This window comes from Hyperolius riggenbachi, chromosome 2 (assembly GCF_040937935.1).
Source record: "Hyperolius riggenbachi isolate aHypRig1 chromosome 2, aHypRig1.pri, whole genome shotgun sequence".
Lineage (NCBI taxonomy): Eukaryota > Metazoa > Chordata > Amphibia > Anura > Hyperoliidae > Hyperolius > Hyperolius riggenbachi.
In genome coordinates this window covers 184,090,753-184,108,400 of record NC_090647.1, presented here as the reverse complement: position 1 = coordinate 184,108,400, position 17,648 = coordinate 184,090,753, and the positions used below count along the sequence as shown (strand labels likewise).

General features: G+C 40.4%; 1 protein-coding gene across 19 annotated transcripts in view; it reads left to right on the top strand.

The window, feature by feature from the left end:
- Positions 1-17,648, top strand: part of MYCBP2 (MYC binding protein 2) — a 304,231-nt gene that overhangs the window by 121,190 nt on the left and 165,393 nt on the right. For 12 of the 19 annotated variants that reach the window (XM_068267869.1, XM_068267868.1, XM_068267881.1 and 9 more), the window contains 7 exons: positions 170-334; positions 1,031-1,189; positions 6,251-6,458; positions 6,544-6,695; positions 10,492-10,593; positions 10,860-10,886; positions 16,600-16,725. In XM_068267869.1, the coding sequence (XP_068123970.1) occupies positions 170-334; positions 1,031-1,189; positions 6,251-6,458; positions 6,544-6,695; positions 10,492-10,593; positions 10,860-10,886; positions 16,600-16,725 (939 nt within the window). The remainder of the gene's footprint in view (positions 1-169; positions 335-1,030; positions 1,190-6,250; positions 6,459-6,543; positions 6,696-10,491; positions 10,594-10,859; positions 10,887-16,599; positions 16,726-17,648) is intronic. The other 7 variants (XM_068267884.1, XM_068267883.1, XM_068267882.1 and 4 more) reach the window with 3 other exon arrangements.

Sequence of the window (17,648 nt, the reverse complement as noted above, 5' to 3'; positions counted from 1 at the left end):
TTAAATATATTTGGGGCTTTACTGCTCGTCCAATTGTGGAGCTTTTCCCTCTGGAACATGTACCTAAAGAGATCTTTGGGCAAAAAATAACTACGATTTATGAAATGGGTTTGTAATATTAGGACACATTTTCTGTTCTGAATTGTCTACCTTTTTTATTGTATTGCAGCAAAGAGCAGAAGACAATCAAAACCATACAAACCTAAGAAGATGATCAAAATGGAAGGGAAGTTTGTTGTTAGCACAGCGTGCAATAACGGAAGCAGCTCCGTGATTACAAAGGATGGGGAGCTGTACATGTTCGGGAAAGATGCCATCTATGCTGACAACTCAAGTAAGTGATGGAAATTGAATGTGATCATTTTCTTGCCAGGCTGTCATTTTGTCACTTCATTTAGTTTCGAAAATGCTAAGGTTTGTACAGCGTCATCCTGAAGATCTTTACAGATGACCTAAAACTGTAGCATTCCATAATAAACTTCAACTTTACATACCTGCCAACAACCGGGATTTTGCTTTCACTCCTAGTTTTTGGTTTATCAAGCTTAATATGGCCATGTTTTATTAGGACTAAGAATGTGAGGACTGAAGACTGGTCTATACTCCCAAAACTGATGTGGATTTATGTAGAAAAAACTGTTACCATTTATTTTACCTCAATGTGTTCAACGACTTAAAACACACTAGATCTTCATTACCCCTAATAGGAGAAAGTCTGGACCATGAACAGGTGTCTCCCAATGTTGAGGTTGTTGGGAATCTGTCTAGCGGACTTGGAGGAATTTCTGTTGAAGTGTCAAAAGTGAGGGGTCTCCTGCTTGTTATAGTTTAGGCCATCCTGTATAACGTGTTTTAAAAATGTATGTTCTACCCAAAAGGTTTTTGTACAGGTTAGCCAAGAGTTTGAAATTGTAACTGTGCAGACGTTGTTTTAAAAGGGAAAGTCGGTGTAAATTTCATTTGTATCTTTTACTATTAAATGCTAACTTTCTAGAAAGACAGATTTTGATAGTCTTACATTCTCTTACAGATTTGGTAACCGATTTGAAAGGTCATATTGTTACCCAGGTAGCCATGGGAAAAGCCCACACTTGTGTGCTGACCAAGAAAGGTGAGGTGTGGACTTTTGGTGTGAACAACAAGGGCCAGTGTGGAAGAGACACCGGAGCTTTGAGTCAAGGAGGAAAAGGTAAGCGAATAAGGGCCCTTCTGGATTTTATTATTCACCACCAGTCCGTAATGGGGAGGGAATTTGTGTTTGCTCTTTCTTGATATTCTACGGGGGAGTCCAATTACAGGTAATTTATTTTAGTCATTTTAAAATAAAGAACTATGGAGTATATGTTCTGTAGACCTCCACTTTAGTACCAAACACACTACTACGTGCCAGGACAGTGGTAATGACCTTATTTGTTGAGGGGTGAAATTCAATGAAGAGCTACAAGAAATGTAAAAGTTTGTTTACTTTGGTAGAGGGAAGCCTCTGGATGATAAATTTGATCCTCCTTCATAAATCACTGCTTGCCAGTACCCTCTTTTTCGCATCCATTACATGTGTGGCCCCACTTAGCAGGCACAAATACGGCCTGTGCTGTAGCATGGATCCACTTAGGCACAAATGGCTCCATGCTACTGCACAGGCGTTTTCATACACTGACAGGAACACTACCGCGAGAACATGTTCGTCAAGCCCTTGTCAAATATGTTCAGAGGGTCCTAGCCCTTGATGGGTGGAGTTGAGGAGGATAAGGGAAACCTCCGGACTATTCAGATTTTATAGATATAGGTATTTATTTATATGTATATTTTAATTAGAATTACCATTTCCAACACATTGTAACAGGGCAACTGAAGTGAGAAGAATATGATTGCTGCCATATTTATTTCCTTTTACAATACAATACTGGTTGCCTGGCAGCTCTGCTTGTCTAGTTGACTGCATTGATGTTTGAATCACACCAGAAATAAGCATGCAGCTAGTCTTGTCAGATCTGAGAATGTTAGAAACATCTGATCTGCTGCATGCTTGTTCGGGGTCTATGGCTAAAGCGTTTTTGAGGCAGAACATTAGCAGGATAGCCAGGCAACTGGTATTGTTTAAAAGGAAATAAATATGGCAGCCTCCATATAACGCTCACTTCAGTTGTCCTTCTCACAGATACTTCATTTTCTGGTTGTTGGGAGGGACTAAGAGCGTGACTTTGGAGTCTGGAATTTCTATAATGCAGTAGTTTTCATACTTGTCCTCAGGCCTTACCAACAGGGCATGCTTTGTACATTTGCACTACAGTCTCTGCTTCTCTGCTGCCCTAGTTTTGCGAAATGAGGCCGCAGAAATTCTGTGACCATTGCATTTGCACGTGCAAGCTTTTGGTACTGGTGTATGACCACAGAAACTTGTAACCATACGCCACAAGCTTGCCCAGTAAACCACAATCCAACCAGTATGACCATCGTGGGATGTTTTATTGAAATTAGATTCCAATACCAGGAAATACGCATGCAGAAGAACCTTTAACACCTTTCTGTAGCCTTGCTTTATATTTTACACTGCATTATTCTTAAGTCAGAAAGATTTCTAATATCATACCTCTGATAAATGAGTGTGGTATCTGCATGGGTAACTCCTTTACATTATCATTTTGAGTAAACTTATAATTTTTCTTCAATCTGTTAAACGATTTAATTGTAATGAAGCAGACACCTATATATATTGTCTAGCTATCGATTTGGTCACTTGATCACAATTATTCTTTTTACGAATAATGCCACTTTGAAGGTGGTCATTTTTATTGAAAAAAATATACAATGCAATAAAATAATGATATTCGTGATCTAACGATCACAAAAAAACAAAGCATACATAATCAATTTATACATTGTATATCCATACATAAGTATTGTGAACAATACTATTTACATAAAGAAACCATGTGTTATACAGAATGCAAGTTTATCATCAGAGAAAAAAAGAAACTTGCTCTCTAATCAACCAAATCCAAAATATATACCTACACATCACACTACACCCAACAAAGTGACTATCACCCTGAACATAAAACTACTCATTCTGCCATCTATGCAGGAGGGGTAACACAGAGATTGAAAATATCAAAATCATCACAAGACACACAAGAACACCCATAAGTTAGCTGGAGGGAAACTCCTCTAACTATGTCTGCGGCCAATCATTAAAAATATATGTAAAAAAAATCAAAATCTGAAAAAACAGGGAACACCAAGAGCCCCAATAGTGTAGTTCGTACTGGACAAGGTGGCAATAAGTTTGTATTGCTAGATGCTCACAAGTCAGGGTCACCAGCAGGCAACCACTGTAAAGGCAGGTGGGGAGATTGTCCTGACCCCACTCAGGATTAAGAAGTCGCTCTCTGTAGACAGGAAGAAAGGGTAGCAACCCTCCACCAAGGGTGGACTCAAAATTGTATACAATGAACAGAGGCGCCAAAAGTATAAGATTAGATTAAATGAGCTTAAAAACCAACTTAAATGGCAAAATTGAAGGAGGAAGTGGTGGTCTTACCTCCCTCAAGCAGACACGACAACGACTGCGATTCAGACAGTCAAACACATTTATTAGGAACTCCAAAAAGAAATGCAACGCGTTTCGCAGGTTCAACCCCGCTTCATCAAGCAATATAGGGAGGAGTATCAAACAATCTGCCTTAAAGCCTTAAGGCGCTTAATTTGAATCCTTGTGCAGATTGTTTGGTACTCCCTATATTGCCTGATGAAGCGGGGTTGAACCTGCGAAACGCGATGCATTTCTTTTTGGAGTTCCTAATAAATGTGTTTGACTGTCTGAATCGCAGTCGTTGTCGTGTCTGCTTGAGGGAGGTAAGACCACCACTTCCTCCTTCAATTTTGCCATTTAAGTTGGTTTTTAAGCTCATTTAATCTAATCTTATACTTTTGGCGCCTCTGTTCATTGTATACAAAATTTGAAAAGGGTGATAAGAAACTGGAAGCTCACCCAAGAGAGACGCAGATAGGCTAAGGAGGCCTGATGTTCTGCCATGCAAGAACCCAAGCACCTCTGCCCAATCTCGCCTCTCCAAGTCCCGGATCCTAGACACCTCACTCAGAATATTGCCTACCACCACCTGGACAGGAATGGTTTTATGCCTGAGCGATACCTGACACCGTGCTAACCAAGTGTGCTGCCTAACCACTAAGCTGACTAAGTATAAGGTGCATAAATCAAAACCCTGGAGATGTCTGAATGCTCCATATGCCCACTCTGCGTAACTTAGCCGCTCCAGAAAGGGAATACCAAGACTCCCACCCACCTGTTTATACACTTCAACATTAAAAGGACAATGAAGTAGAAAGTGGTCCATGGATTCCTTAACACCTCCACACTCCTCAAGAGGACATCCACGTGCATCCAACTTCAGACACTTTACATTACCTTTAACATAGAGCTTGCCATGAAAAGAGAGCCAAGCAATATCCCACAATTTATTTGGAATCCGAGATGAATTAAGAAGCGGCAAACCCTCCTCCATTGTCACGCTTGGGCAATCTCTCCTCCATTTTCACGCTTGGGCAATCTCTTAAGTACAGTGGATCATGAAAGTATGAGTCTACCACCCGGTTCGTAAGGACACGCCTCTCGACCGATTTGATATTTTTCACAGTCAATCCCCACTGCCTTAATTTTTTCAAGCATGTAACATTGGCCGGAAGGTAGTCATGACGTGACGTCAGTCTTTTCACTGAACCACCACTTTCCCAACTCTCAAGGTAAGTTCCAAACCAAGTCCGGAAGATGAATACCCAGTCTGGCGGGTTCTCTGCAACCACTTTGAAGGTGGTGCTGTATAATCTGTTAACAAGCACCCTTGGCGGTGGCAGAGTTTTCAGGCTGCTACATACTGAGTCACAGCATTTGTCTCTGAAAGAAGTTCCTGTGTGCCGATTCATAAGGAAAGACAGATACTCTGCTCACTTTGTGCTTTGCAATTTAGAAACCATTACGGATGTTAGAAGTCTGGAGGTTTGGGTCAAGTAACAGTTTAGGTTATATTCATCAAAATTAGATTGATTAGACATGTGGACAGTAGATTTCTGTCAGATTCAATCAGTTATAAATCCTGCCAGGAATCAAACTTGGAAAACCCTTACGAGTGATGTGCAGCAGTGAAATTAGGGTGGTATTCCTGTATTGCACATTCTTCACAAAGATCTAAACCGGGTTTGGGGTGATAGACCGCACCTCTACATTTTATGTTCAACATTTTCAGTGGATTCTCAACAGCCCTGCAGGGAGGTCCTGGAGGATACAGTAGTTACATGTGAACACTCAGATGCACTTAATAAAAATGTTGCAACTGAAATAAAATTAATACTCTTGTAATGTACTGAAATACATAATAAAAATGTCAGTTTGCATAATGGCTGTTAGAGGTTGCGCTGGTGGCAGAAGTATGCATTGAGCTTTTATTCTTACAGTAGAGATGGTACACATAAAAATGCCTGTGTACACATCAGATATGTATATCTGATATTCAACATTTGGTAACTGCTTTATTGGAGTAGCACAAGCTACTATTTTTGATTGCTTTATAGTTGTTTTTGTGGGCTAAGTGCTGCTGATATTGAGTGTACAAGTTATTTATTTTGACTTATCCTAAAAATTTAATATTGTCAATTTTTCCCCCCTATTATGTTTTCAAATCTTCGAATTCAGGTACCCAATAATTGCTGTAAACACTGACTTTACAGCCCTGGTTCTGCCAACCTGTCTCTCAATCACTCTGCTTGCAATGCAAACTTTGTGCTATTTGACAAAGGCTATGACAATGTCATTTACCTAGATCTTAAATTATATTCATTTACAACTGTAGCATCTAATTTATTGAAAACCCTTTTCAGTGTATGCCTAGCTCTATTGTAAATTTCACAAATGATCTAAGGCACAGGTGTCGAACTCCAAGCCTGGAGGGCCAGATCCATGCCAGTATTTAGGGTGGATTGAGAAAGAGAGGAATGTGTTCTACCTGATCGATCACACCTTTCCTGATTCAGACCCATCAATTAATTAAGCTGTGTCAAGTGTGTGAGGACCTCAGCCCTCGAAGGACTGGTTTGACACCCCTGAAGGGGAGAAAACTATAATATTGCTTTAAGAAAACTTGAAATGTTGACACAGAAGAATTTTAAGCACCACATTTTATTTTGGTTTTTATTAACCCTGTAGTCATTAATATTCTTATCTACGCTGTTACAGCTGGGTTTGGTGCTGAGAATATGGCAACAGCAATGGACGAGGATCTGGAGGAAGATCTGGATGAGAAGGATGAGAAGTCCATGATGTGCCCCCCTCGAATGCACAAGTGGAAGCTGGAACATTGCATGGTCTGTACCGTGTGTGGAGACTGCACAGGATATGGAGCAAGCTGTGTTAGCAGTGGGCGGCCAGACCGCGTGCCAGGAGGGTATGCACATATATTTACTGTTGTGCAGGTGGGTGGGGAATGTTTTTGTGATACCTCTTGCATTGTGAGTTTGTTGTTGTTGCAGAGTTTGTGGCTGTGGCTCTGGAGAGTCTGGCTGTGCCGTTTGTGGATGCTGCAAAGCTTGTGCCCGAGAACTGGATGGACACGAAGCACGACAAAGAGGCATTCTTGATGCAGTGAAGGAAATGATACCCCTAGACTTGCTTCTAGGTAAAGGTGTGAGAGTTTCCTTTTTTATTGTATTCATTTTACTTATTTTACATCCTACTTTAAATCTTTAACAGTCTCTTGCACCAGAAAACAGGACTAAAAATGTATACAGCTTAGTAAATTTCAAAGCAGTCTCCTCCTGCTGGCAGTGTACCGATGTGTAAACTGTACTAGCCATTTCACCATATTGGGGTCAATTCATAAAAGGCTGTTTGGTAAAAAAAAAAATCTGGTCTGGAAAATACCGCATTCGGTATTTTAGACTTTTGTGTGCTAATTCATAAAAATGAACAGGTGCTGTTGAGCTGCAGTAAATTACCGAAGACCATTGACAGCAAGCTTTGCGGTAACTGCTCCTTACAAGCTGTTCCTGCAGTGAGGATGTCGCGAGGCATCTCGACATCCCTTCAGATGTACATATTTTGTTATGCTGCCTCTGTTTGCTCTGAATGTGCTCTGAATCTGTCTATTAGTCTTAATATTCCATTTAATTGCCACAGCTTAGATTAACTTCCAAGAAACTTTACACATGCCCTGCTTGGGTGATTTTCCCCACTAGCTTCTAACAGGTACCCAAGAGGTTAAAACACACAAAGCCTAAGGTATTCAGGGGATGCCAGGTTCGTTCTGATATTGCGTTGCTGCTGCCTGGGGGGTTTAAAAGCTTGTCCCGCCAGCGAAGACTGTGGGTCCTATTAGATTATAACATTTAGACTTATGGGAGAACAGGGGCTGTTTCTCTTGCCTCCCTGTGTCAGTCACAGCTTCTTCTGCTTGTGTGAGTCACGGCTCCAGCACAGATTCGCACAGACTTCGCATAGTTAAGACCACACCAGAGGTGTCGGTAATTTACCGTGGGTATTAACACTTTTTTTTTTTATTTATTTTTTTTATAACTTTCATGAATTGACATTTACTGATGTGTTGAGGTATTTACCGCACAAGTCGGTAATTTGCCTCGCTGCTTGGTAATTTCAGGTTTTCATGCGGTAACAGCCTTTATGAGTTCACATTTTCCTGAGTGCTCGGTAAAGTCAGCTGTTTTCTGCATTACCAAATGCGATAATGCTTTATGAATCAAGGCCTTGGTTGGTTATTCGAATGTGACAGTTAAAATGCTTTGTTGCGCTTTTGACTTAATCTGATTGCAGTTGGTGACCATGTAGACATCTCATGGCATTTATGGCTGCAGGGACAGGTTTTGTTCTCTTTCAAATTTCACTAAAAGGCCAGCATACTAGAAATGTTTAATAGAAGAGGAAACTGAGGACTCTCCTGTATAGTGGCTTTTGCAAATTTCACGTGTTTCCTTATGCAGCATCCTGCTGTTTGCAGATAATTTGTCTGGTTTTGCATTTGCTTACAGTAAGCAGTAAAAACAGAGTGATTTTGGACTAGTCCATCTCCTCACGGAAAAAAAACAAAAAAACGCTGCAGTATATGGGAAGAATTTTGTGGCAACTGTCACTTAGTAAGTGCTATTAAAAAGGAAAAAAAAAACTCTTGAGAATCCCCCATAAGGAAACAGACTAGTCCAAACCCTGTCAGATCTGTCGTATTTTTACTACCTACTGTAGGTGACTACTAGCTAGGATAAAAGTAATTTATAGTGTATTTTACTCTGGGACAAATGTACATTTTATACATATACATCAACATACATTTTGAATTGTACCATTTTTCGCAATCATGGTTGGGGCACACAGCTGCAGCAATGACCCCATTCAGTTATACAGAATGGGACAGCACTGTTGTACACAGGAATGTATGCAGCAGTGTGGTGATGTACAGTACATAACTTCACTAACCAAACAGTGCTTTATATGCCCTGTCTGCAGTCCCTGTGTGTTGCACATTGATATGCGTTGCTGAAATCCACCCAGCAGTGACCCCCAACCCTGAATATTTTACTCCATGGTAGCGGAGCTTAAAGTGAATCTGTAGTGACTTAAAAAAAAAAAATCTGATACTTGCCTATGGAGAGGGAAGGCTCTGGGTCCTAAAGAGCCTTCCCTTTCCTCTCACTGTTCCAGCGATGTCACCTTGTTAGCTGTTTTCAACCAAGTGCTCAAAAACCTCTGTCAGCCTCCTGGAGCCCTTTGAAGCGCTCACGCACTTGCATGCTTCTGAAGCCTCCTGTGGCAGCAGTTTAGAAAGGGATGAGCGTGCTAGCATACAGGGACCGTGAGAGGAATGGGAAGGTTCTACAGGGCCCAGAGCCTTCCCTCTCCATAGGTGAGGATCTTACAGAATTTACAGCTTTAAAACATTTTTAGAAGAAAAAACAGTATAACTTTTTTTTAGCTCATAGGCCAGCTGGCAAATACTCAGTACTACATTCTTGGACGAAGACCTAGGATAATGATTTTATATTTATATAGTGCTGACATAGTCTGCGATTCATAAAGTGTATATAGTCTTGTCACTGTTTCTCAGTGAAGCTCAGTCTAATCACTACCATAGTAATAGTCTGTCTCTATCAAAGGCCAGTTTTTGAGGACATACAAGTAACTTATCTGTATGTTGGTGGTGTCAGGATATTTTCAGCAGCAGTCTCTGCAGCAGATTTATACGCATGTCTGTTTTGTGTGGCATGGTAGTGGCTATTTACTGCATACAATGGCCATTGAGCACATCTTCTCTGCTATGTGATATTAATGGAGAGCTATTTTCTATGTACAATTGAAGGCACACTGTTTTTACAAGTGTTCCTTGTGTCAAATAGGAGGTATGTTGCTTGCCTGTTTTGTGCCTTCTCATGCTTCAGAAACCACCTGCTACTAGAAATGGTCAGCAAGATGCTTAGGATTCGGGTTCGAATGCAAATGTAATGCAGATTGTACACAGTTTTGGATTGGGCCAATAAGATGCACTTAAAGAGACACTGAAGCGAAAAAAAAATATTATGATTTGTATGTGTAGTACAGCTAAGAAAAAAAAACATTAAGATCAGATACTACAGTCTAATTGTTTCCAGTACAGGAAGAGTTGAGAAACTCCAGTTGTTATCTCTATGCAAAAAAGCTATTAAGCTCTCCAACTAAAGGGGCCCATACACTCAGCCGATTTTCTGGCCGACCGATCCCGATCGATCGATCAATCGTTTGCGAATCGGTTGGCCAATCGACCGATCGATGGCCGATTTCGATGGATTTCGATGGATTTTCATCGAGCTGGCAGGATGGAAAATTTAAGTCGATCTGATGAGATTGCTTATCAGTTTGCATTGGCCTTAATGGAAATCTGATGGCAAAAAAATGCCATCAGATAGAATTCCAATAGATTTCAAACTGAAATCTATTGGAATTCTATCCTGGTAAAAAATGTTCTAAAAACGCATCAGATAGATCATCAGATGCATTTCTTATCTATCTGCTGCCAATCTGACGAGTGTATGGGCACCTTAACTTAGTCGTGGAGAGGGCTGTTATCTGACTTTTATTATCTCAACTGTAATTGAACTGTTTACTTTTCCTCTGCTAGAGGAGAGGTCATTACTTCACAGACTGCTCTGAAAGACTCATTTTGAATGCTGAGTGTTGTGTAATCTGCACATATTAGAGAATGATGCAATGTTACAAAAATCACCATATACCTGAAAATAAAAATATGAGAATATTTTCTTTGCTGCTAATCTTCTAGTAATTATTCATAGTACACAACCAATTAATTATATCATATTTTTTTTTTCCGCTTTAGTGTCTCTTTAAGGCCGCATTAAACTTGCATATATGCCAGATTTTTAGCATGTCTATTGGCCATGTCTACATGTTACATCCTGGGAATTTTTCTTCTGTTCCAGCCGTGCCTTTGCCCGGGGTAAACATTGATGAACACCTTCAGTTACGTCCTGATGATAAGAGACTACGAGTCAGCAGACGGCACAGGATAGATGATGCCAGAGGTAACCTCCTCATCCTATTTACAACTTCATTTTATATGCTTATCGTTGGCTTAATCTGCACACGTTTGGGCAGTTTTGTCGATTTGCACCATACACACCTGCAGTTACAGGAATGCCCATGAAAACTTCTAGCTGCCTTTTACACTTTGGTGACTTTTGACTTGTCCTTATTGTAGTCCTTTATTTTTGTAAACTGTATGGAAAATATAGGCAGCTATATGCATTTTTGTACTGGGTTTTTATTTTGTCTTATTTCTCCCCTTTAGGCAATAATAAACCTAATGGAAATATAGGTATGGCGACTATCCTGAAAACTGGTAATAGTTAAGAGTATATGCTATACACCTGTAGGTAAACTCTGTCACAGTGCAGCAGCTGTCTTCTGTATACCTGAGCTTTATTTACAACATCTATGGACTGATTTACCTTTTCTTCTTAATGTTTTTCCTGTCACAACCATATTCATTTTTCCTCAATGCTTTTGGTCACATTTTCATTCTTTGCATTGACTGTAGAATATTGTATAAAATAGGAGCAAAGTAGTTTTGGAGAGTTGGTGCTTCCTGAGCCTCTGCCCCAGGGACCCTTTCTGGATCTCCTCTTCCAGAGTACTGGCCATTTATTTCAGCTATTGAGACATCCAGCAGTATGTTGGGCTGCTAAACGGAGAATGTCTGATTCTATTGAGAAAATTGGTACCTGTCTGCTGATACCACTACCAGCAGCACAAATGCAAGAACTTGTGAATTAGTGTGTAGTTTTTCTGCCCTTAGAATACTGTAGTGATACGCAAGATCAGAGTTTCTCAGCATCCTAAGGCCCCTTTCACATGGGCAGTGAATTCACCATCTATCAACTGCTCTCCTGCACTGACCAGGTGCTTGTTAGTGATCGGGAACTGTGCTGGACTCGACATGCTGTGGTCCTCAGCCATCCTGTAACACCAATGGATGCCAGCCCTTGCATGCATGGTGGTTCAACTGCTGCGATTTGGCTGCATTTAAATTGCACTCAAATTGCATTGGCAGATGGGAGACTGAACTGCTTGGCAAGCATGCCGTTCAATCGTCCATCTGAAAGGGCCTAGAAATATACCCACCCTATGGAAGCCACTCTAAGTACTTCTTGACACATACGTTAGGGATACACTTTTTCTGTGTAAATGCATTCCAAGCTTTCCTTGATTTATTTTACTAACTAAAAATGCGTATCCATTTTGTCTGTATGACTTCTAATTTTGATGTTCAGTCATTCTAATCATCATTTGATACATGCTAATATCCTAGTTTTAAAGGGTACCTGAACTGATGTGGCAGGACAAATGTCTGTACAGTTCCAAGCCTACACAGAACCAAGCCGTGTTTCTTTATTCTGTAACTGAGGCAGGGATGTGGGTCTGACTATAGTGTAAAGTGTTGTACACACGTACAAGGCATGTTGCCCATTGGGACTTTATCCCTCAGGTGATATTGCAGGGCTGAGGTTGTACAGATGTTCTGTTGCTATGGAGGGAGTTGGGTGATGGAGTATGCGGTGGGACGGAAATCTCATGAACCGTGGGTCTGGAACTGCAGCTATAGAAGTTTTTTTTCCTCTAATTACTTCTATGTAGCAGATTGGCTTTTACTCTTGACATATGCGCAGGAATTGTAGAGTAAAGAAATAAAAAGCATGGCACTAAATCTGTGCAGGTCATTTCAGCTTTTTTCATTTAACATTGTTGAACAGAGTATGGCCTGGTAGCCACTAGTTCAGAAAGTTAAAGGTGTGTTCAATCTTCATGTAAGTTGGCCATCCTCCCTAAGTGACTAGTGGAGATTTTTTTAGTTGTTCAGTTCTGTGCTAGCAGACACATTTCAAATGTTATGCGGCGCTGTACAGAGTATGTTGTCTTTGTCACTAACTGTCCCTTGGAGGAGCTCACCATATAATTCCTACCGTAGTCATATGTCTCGCGTAGTGTATGTATCTTAGTCTAGGGCCAATTTTTAAAGGAAAAACCATTAACTTATCTGGTTTTTTGGGCTGTGGGAGGAAATCTGAGTGTCTGGAGGAAACCCACGCAGACACTGGGAGAACATACCAACACCCTGCAGATGTTGACCTGGCTGGGATTCGAACCGGGGACCCAGTGCTGCAAGGCAAGAGTGCTAACCACTACGCCACCGCAGTGCTGGGTTACTAATGATCTCCACCATGGAGATAGTTTGAGACCTCTTGAGATGCCAGATCCAGGGTTTGAGAGATAGGGAGGTTACATTGGCTGGTATTGGCTTGAGTGCTGGTTTCACATATTTCTCTATTTAGGTATATCTGATTTCTTTCTGGTATGTAAGGATAGGGAGTAAAGTTTACTGTATTTATGGTGGCTTCTTATCTGGACACACTCATATAGTTTTTTTTGTCTGCAGTAGAGAAAAATGAATGCATTGCCTGTATTGGTAATATATCCATTTCACTCATCCTTGATGTTTTTAAAGGGACTCCGAGCAGTGCAGAAACTATGGAAAGATGGATATCATTTTAAAGAGAATCTGTATTGTTAAAATCGCACAAAAGTAAACATACCAGTGCGTTAGGGGACATCTCCTATTACCCTCTGTCACAATTTCGCAGCTCCTCGCCGCATTAAAAGTGGTTAAAAACAGTTTTAAAAAGTTTGTTTATAAACAAACAAAATGGCCACCAAAACAGCAAGTAGGTTGATGTACAGTATGTCCACACATAGAAAATACATTCATACACAAGCAGGCTGTATACACCCTTCCTTTTGAATCTCAAGAGATCATTTGTGTGTTTCTTTCCCCCAGCAGCTATCTTCCACTGAAGTGTCAGGCTGTTTGTTCCTGCAGAGTGCAGACAGCTCTGCCTGTATGTAATTCCTCAGTATGTGAAAGCCCAGCCAGATCAGAGGAGGATTTATCCAGCTTGTAAAAGATAATAGAGCAGAGAGAAGCTGCACTAATCTAAATAACACACAGCAGTGTGCAGAGAGGGGCCTGGAGGGGGGAGATGCATCACAGAACCACAACACTGAAGAACTTGGCAGCCTTCCAGACACAGGCTGACAAGTCTGGCAAGAGAGAGATAAGTTAATTTATTACAGAGATGGTGATAGTAGAACGTGCTGCAGTAAGCCAGAACACATTAGAATAGCTTTTGGAACTTGTAGGATGATAAAAAACAGGATGCAATTTTTGTTACGGAGTCTCTTTAAAGCTCTCTTTCTCTTCTTTCCAATGATCTATAAACCGCCGCCCAAAATTGAGAAAACTAAAAGGCGCAGGGTGACTATTTATGTGTCGTCAGAAAGAGGAGAAAGAGAGCTTTAAAATGATATCCATCTTTCCATTGTTACATTGTATTACACAGGGCGACTTTTTCCTAAAGTCAGCAGCTCCATTCTGCTGAAAAAGTCGCCCTGTGTAATGCAATGTAACTATGGAAAGATGGATATCATTTTAAAGCGCTTTCTCCTCTTTCTGACAGCACATAAATCGTCACCCTGCACCTTTTAGTTTTCTCTATTTTCGCGAACGAAATCGCGGCTGCAGCAATTTTGATCGCGAAAATAGCGAAAACTAAGGCGTAGGGCGCAGTTTATATATCATTGGAAAGAAGAGAAAGAGAGCTTTAAAATGATATCCATCTTTCCATAGTTGCATTGTATTACACAGGACGACACTTTCCCCAGTGTCAGCCGCTCCATTCAGCAGAATGAAGCTGCTGACTTTAGGAAAAAGTCGCCCTGTGTAATACAATGTAACAATGGAAAGATGGATATCATTTTAAAGCTCTCTCCTCTTTCTGACGACACATAAATCATTGCCCTACGCCTTTTAGTTTTCTCTATTTCGATCGAAATCGCGGCCGCGGCAATTTCGATCGCGAAAATAGCGAAAACTAAAAGGCGTAGGGTAGCGCTTTATATAGCATTGGAAAGAGGAGAAAGTGAGCTTTAAAATGATAGGCATCTTTCCATACTTTCTGCATACTTTCTTCCATACTTTCTGCACTGCTCGGAGTCCCTTTAATTAGGGCCATTAACCTACCCTGAATACACAGCAGGTTCTACATACAGTTTGGCCCTAATGCATGGCTTTTCCAATACAGTATGTAAGGAGTGAGCTGGCTAGTTTTTAGATTGGTATGTTGGCAAATAGCGGTGCTTCCTAAGAAGACAGCAGAAATGGGATTTAAGGGAAAAAATCCGATACATCAACGATCTCCTCAGCCACCTATTACAAAGTACTAATGGCTGTAATATGTTCTAAATATAGGAATTTGCTGACCTTGTTTGGCTTACAGCTAAAATGTTTTTTCATTCAGGTCTGGTGTGTTTTTATTTCTACACCATTCTTACCTTTTTGTGCTGTGCAGTAAGCATAGCTTATAGAAAATAACACTTAACATTCCATCTCGACAATTACATCCCTAGCCGATTTTGACCTTATTATACACAATGGAAAATGGTTACTTGCAATTCCTATTTAAAATAATGTAAATTTAGTGTTAGGTGGTAGCATAGAAAGAAAACATAACAGTAGAGTTCTGCCCGATAGACCTCATTGATCCCTGATATCAGAACACTGGCAACTTCTCCAAACTCCAGGTTGGATTGTGTTGAGAAGCTAGAAGTAAAAGGGATGCGAGTTCTGGAAGCACCTGAGCGCCCCAACCCTCTGACTGTTATTACCGGACCAGCGCCCATATGCAATTCACTTCCCTTCTCCTGTGTTTTCTCCTAGGAGATCATTTTAAACTTTTTAAAATAACTTTTCAGCAATTTGCAGTTGAAAAAGTATCAAAAAGTAGATGTAGAAGTACAAAAAAATCATTGAGTATTTTCTCGCTTGTTGATAGCTTAAAGGACAACTGTGGCAAGAGGGCTATGAAGGCTGCCACATTTCCTTTTAAGCAATGCCAGTTGCCTGGCTAACCTGCTGATCATCTACCTCTAATACTTTTAGCCCTAGACCCTGAACAAGCATGCAGCAGATCAGGTGTTTCTAACATTGATGTCACATCTGACAAGATTAGCTGCATGCTTGTTTCTGGTGTAATTCAGACATTTCTGCAGCCAAATGGATCAGCAGGGCTGCCAGGCAAATGGTATTGTTTTTTTAAATTGAAATATGGCAGCCTTCATATTCTACTAACTTCAGTTGTCCTTAAAAACATTTTGACAAGGTGTTAAAATATCACCTACGAGAAAGTTCATTTCATATGTGGCCCTGATGTTTTAATTTAGGAATTTACCTCCACTTCCTGTCCCAGCGTCAACCACATTGTTCTGGAAATTAACATTTCGAAGTTTTTTGTTTTACACTTTTTATTTCATTCTTTCTTTGTTGGTGACAAAATTGCCTTTGAATATCCCTACCCTCCCTTTTCTCCATCCCACGCCTAAATTCATATCCAGTAACTTCTGTGCTTCTTCATCACAAATCATTGTTACATCCTTTTTGTTTTTACTTTCTTTCATGTGTTTACATTTTGTGTTTTGTCCTAAGCAGAAATTATTTTCATTATGTCAGAAAAAGTCTAGTGCATAGAATGAGTCCACTCAAAATTAGTAGCCTCAATGTATGGGCAGAACACTATGCCGTCTGCAAATACCTCTCTGGTGCTTCACTACATAATCTCCCCAATCTGTCCTATTATCATGTCTGTTGCCTTGAGAAATAAAAAGCGTGTTATGCTGTCTGCAGATATGCCTGAGCTTACTGGTGAACGGTCAGCATTGGGTGCAGGCTGAAAACATTACAAGATGCTAGCAGTTTTAGGGGAGTGTGATGCCGCTGTGCCAGAGAGATATAGGCAGCTGGGGTGAATTGTTTTTTTTTTTTATATTTGTCCATCCAACAATAAGGCTTTAGTTTTGGGTGGATTTAGTCTAAGTACATTAGTTTTATCGCTGTCTTCCATTATTTTGTGTTCATTTATCTCTATACATGTTTTTATTTTGTGAGCTTTCCCATGCATGTACAAAATGTCTCTCCCCAGGCCCAATTGTAATTCCTCGTGCTGATTTAATGAAACACCAGAATCAGGCACTAGCCAGACTAAGAGTTCTACCAATGCAACCAATGCAACCAATTCAGCTAAACGATAATCGGGACCACAACAAAGGTATTTAGTCTTACTTTCTCACTAGTAAGGACAAACACACAACCTGCTCCTTTCCTGAGCGCACAGCTTTCATTTCTATTTACACAATTTCCTTTCCAGTAGGGGTTCTGTCTCATCACTTAAAACTCTAGTTCACCCTCCCAATTTTTAAAGCTTATGACAGTAAATTTGTGTTAATTAGCAATGCACAATGTTTTGTGCACTTTACATAAGTAAGAAAGTAAGCACAAGTCAGCCAGTACATATCAATTTACTTATTCCCTTATTTCGTTTAGAGGTGGCATCTGTGGCCAGCGCTGCAGCTACAGTAGTCTCAGGATAAGAATTGGCAGTGCTGGCCACAGTCAGTTGATCTCTTAGCAGCAGAGTGGTGAGGTGGGTGGGTTGACTGTGCACTCTGCTGTGAGAGATGCTCGTAGCTAGGGTATTCTACTCTCCTTGCAACTACAAGCTTTTGTGACTGACTTTTTTTTTTTTCTTAAAGCAAATAACTCTGGAACAGCTGCCTTGTATATGGAAATTATAAGGAATGGCATAGGCCCTATTGTCCTTTTACTAACAATTGTCTGGGAGGGTGAACTAGAGCTTTAATGTGTGGGGCTAATCCCAAAGTTATGTGCAGTGTTTGTCACCCTGTACAATAGACCTTCCAACTGAAATGTCACATGTCCTTTCCTTGTCCTTGAGGTTTTTTTTAATATATCTAAGCCTATTGGGCACATATGGTGAGATTGATGGTTGTTTCAAATTAAACCATCTGTATTTTGTCAGATCAGTCATTCACTGTCATCTTTCATAAATGCTCCTGGTATTTTATAGTTCCATTTGTACTCTAACTCAAAACTTTGCTTGGTTAATAGTTCACATATTTTCACGTTATTACATTTTGTACGTATCAGTAATTTCCAATTTTAACATTAAAT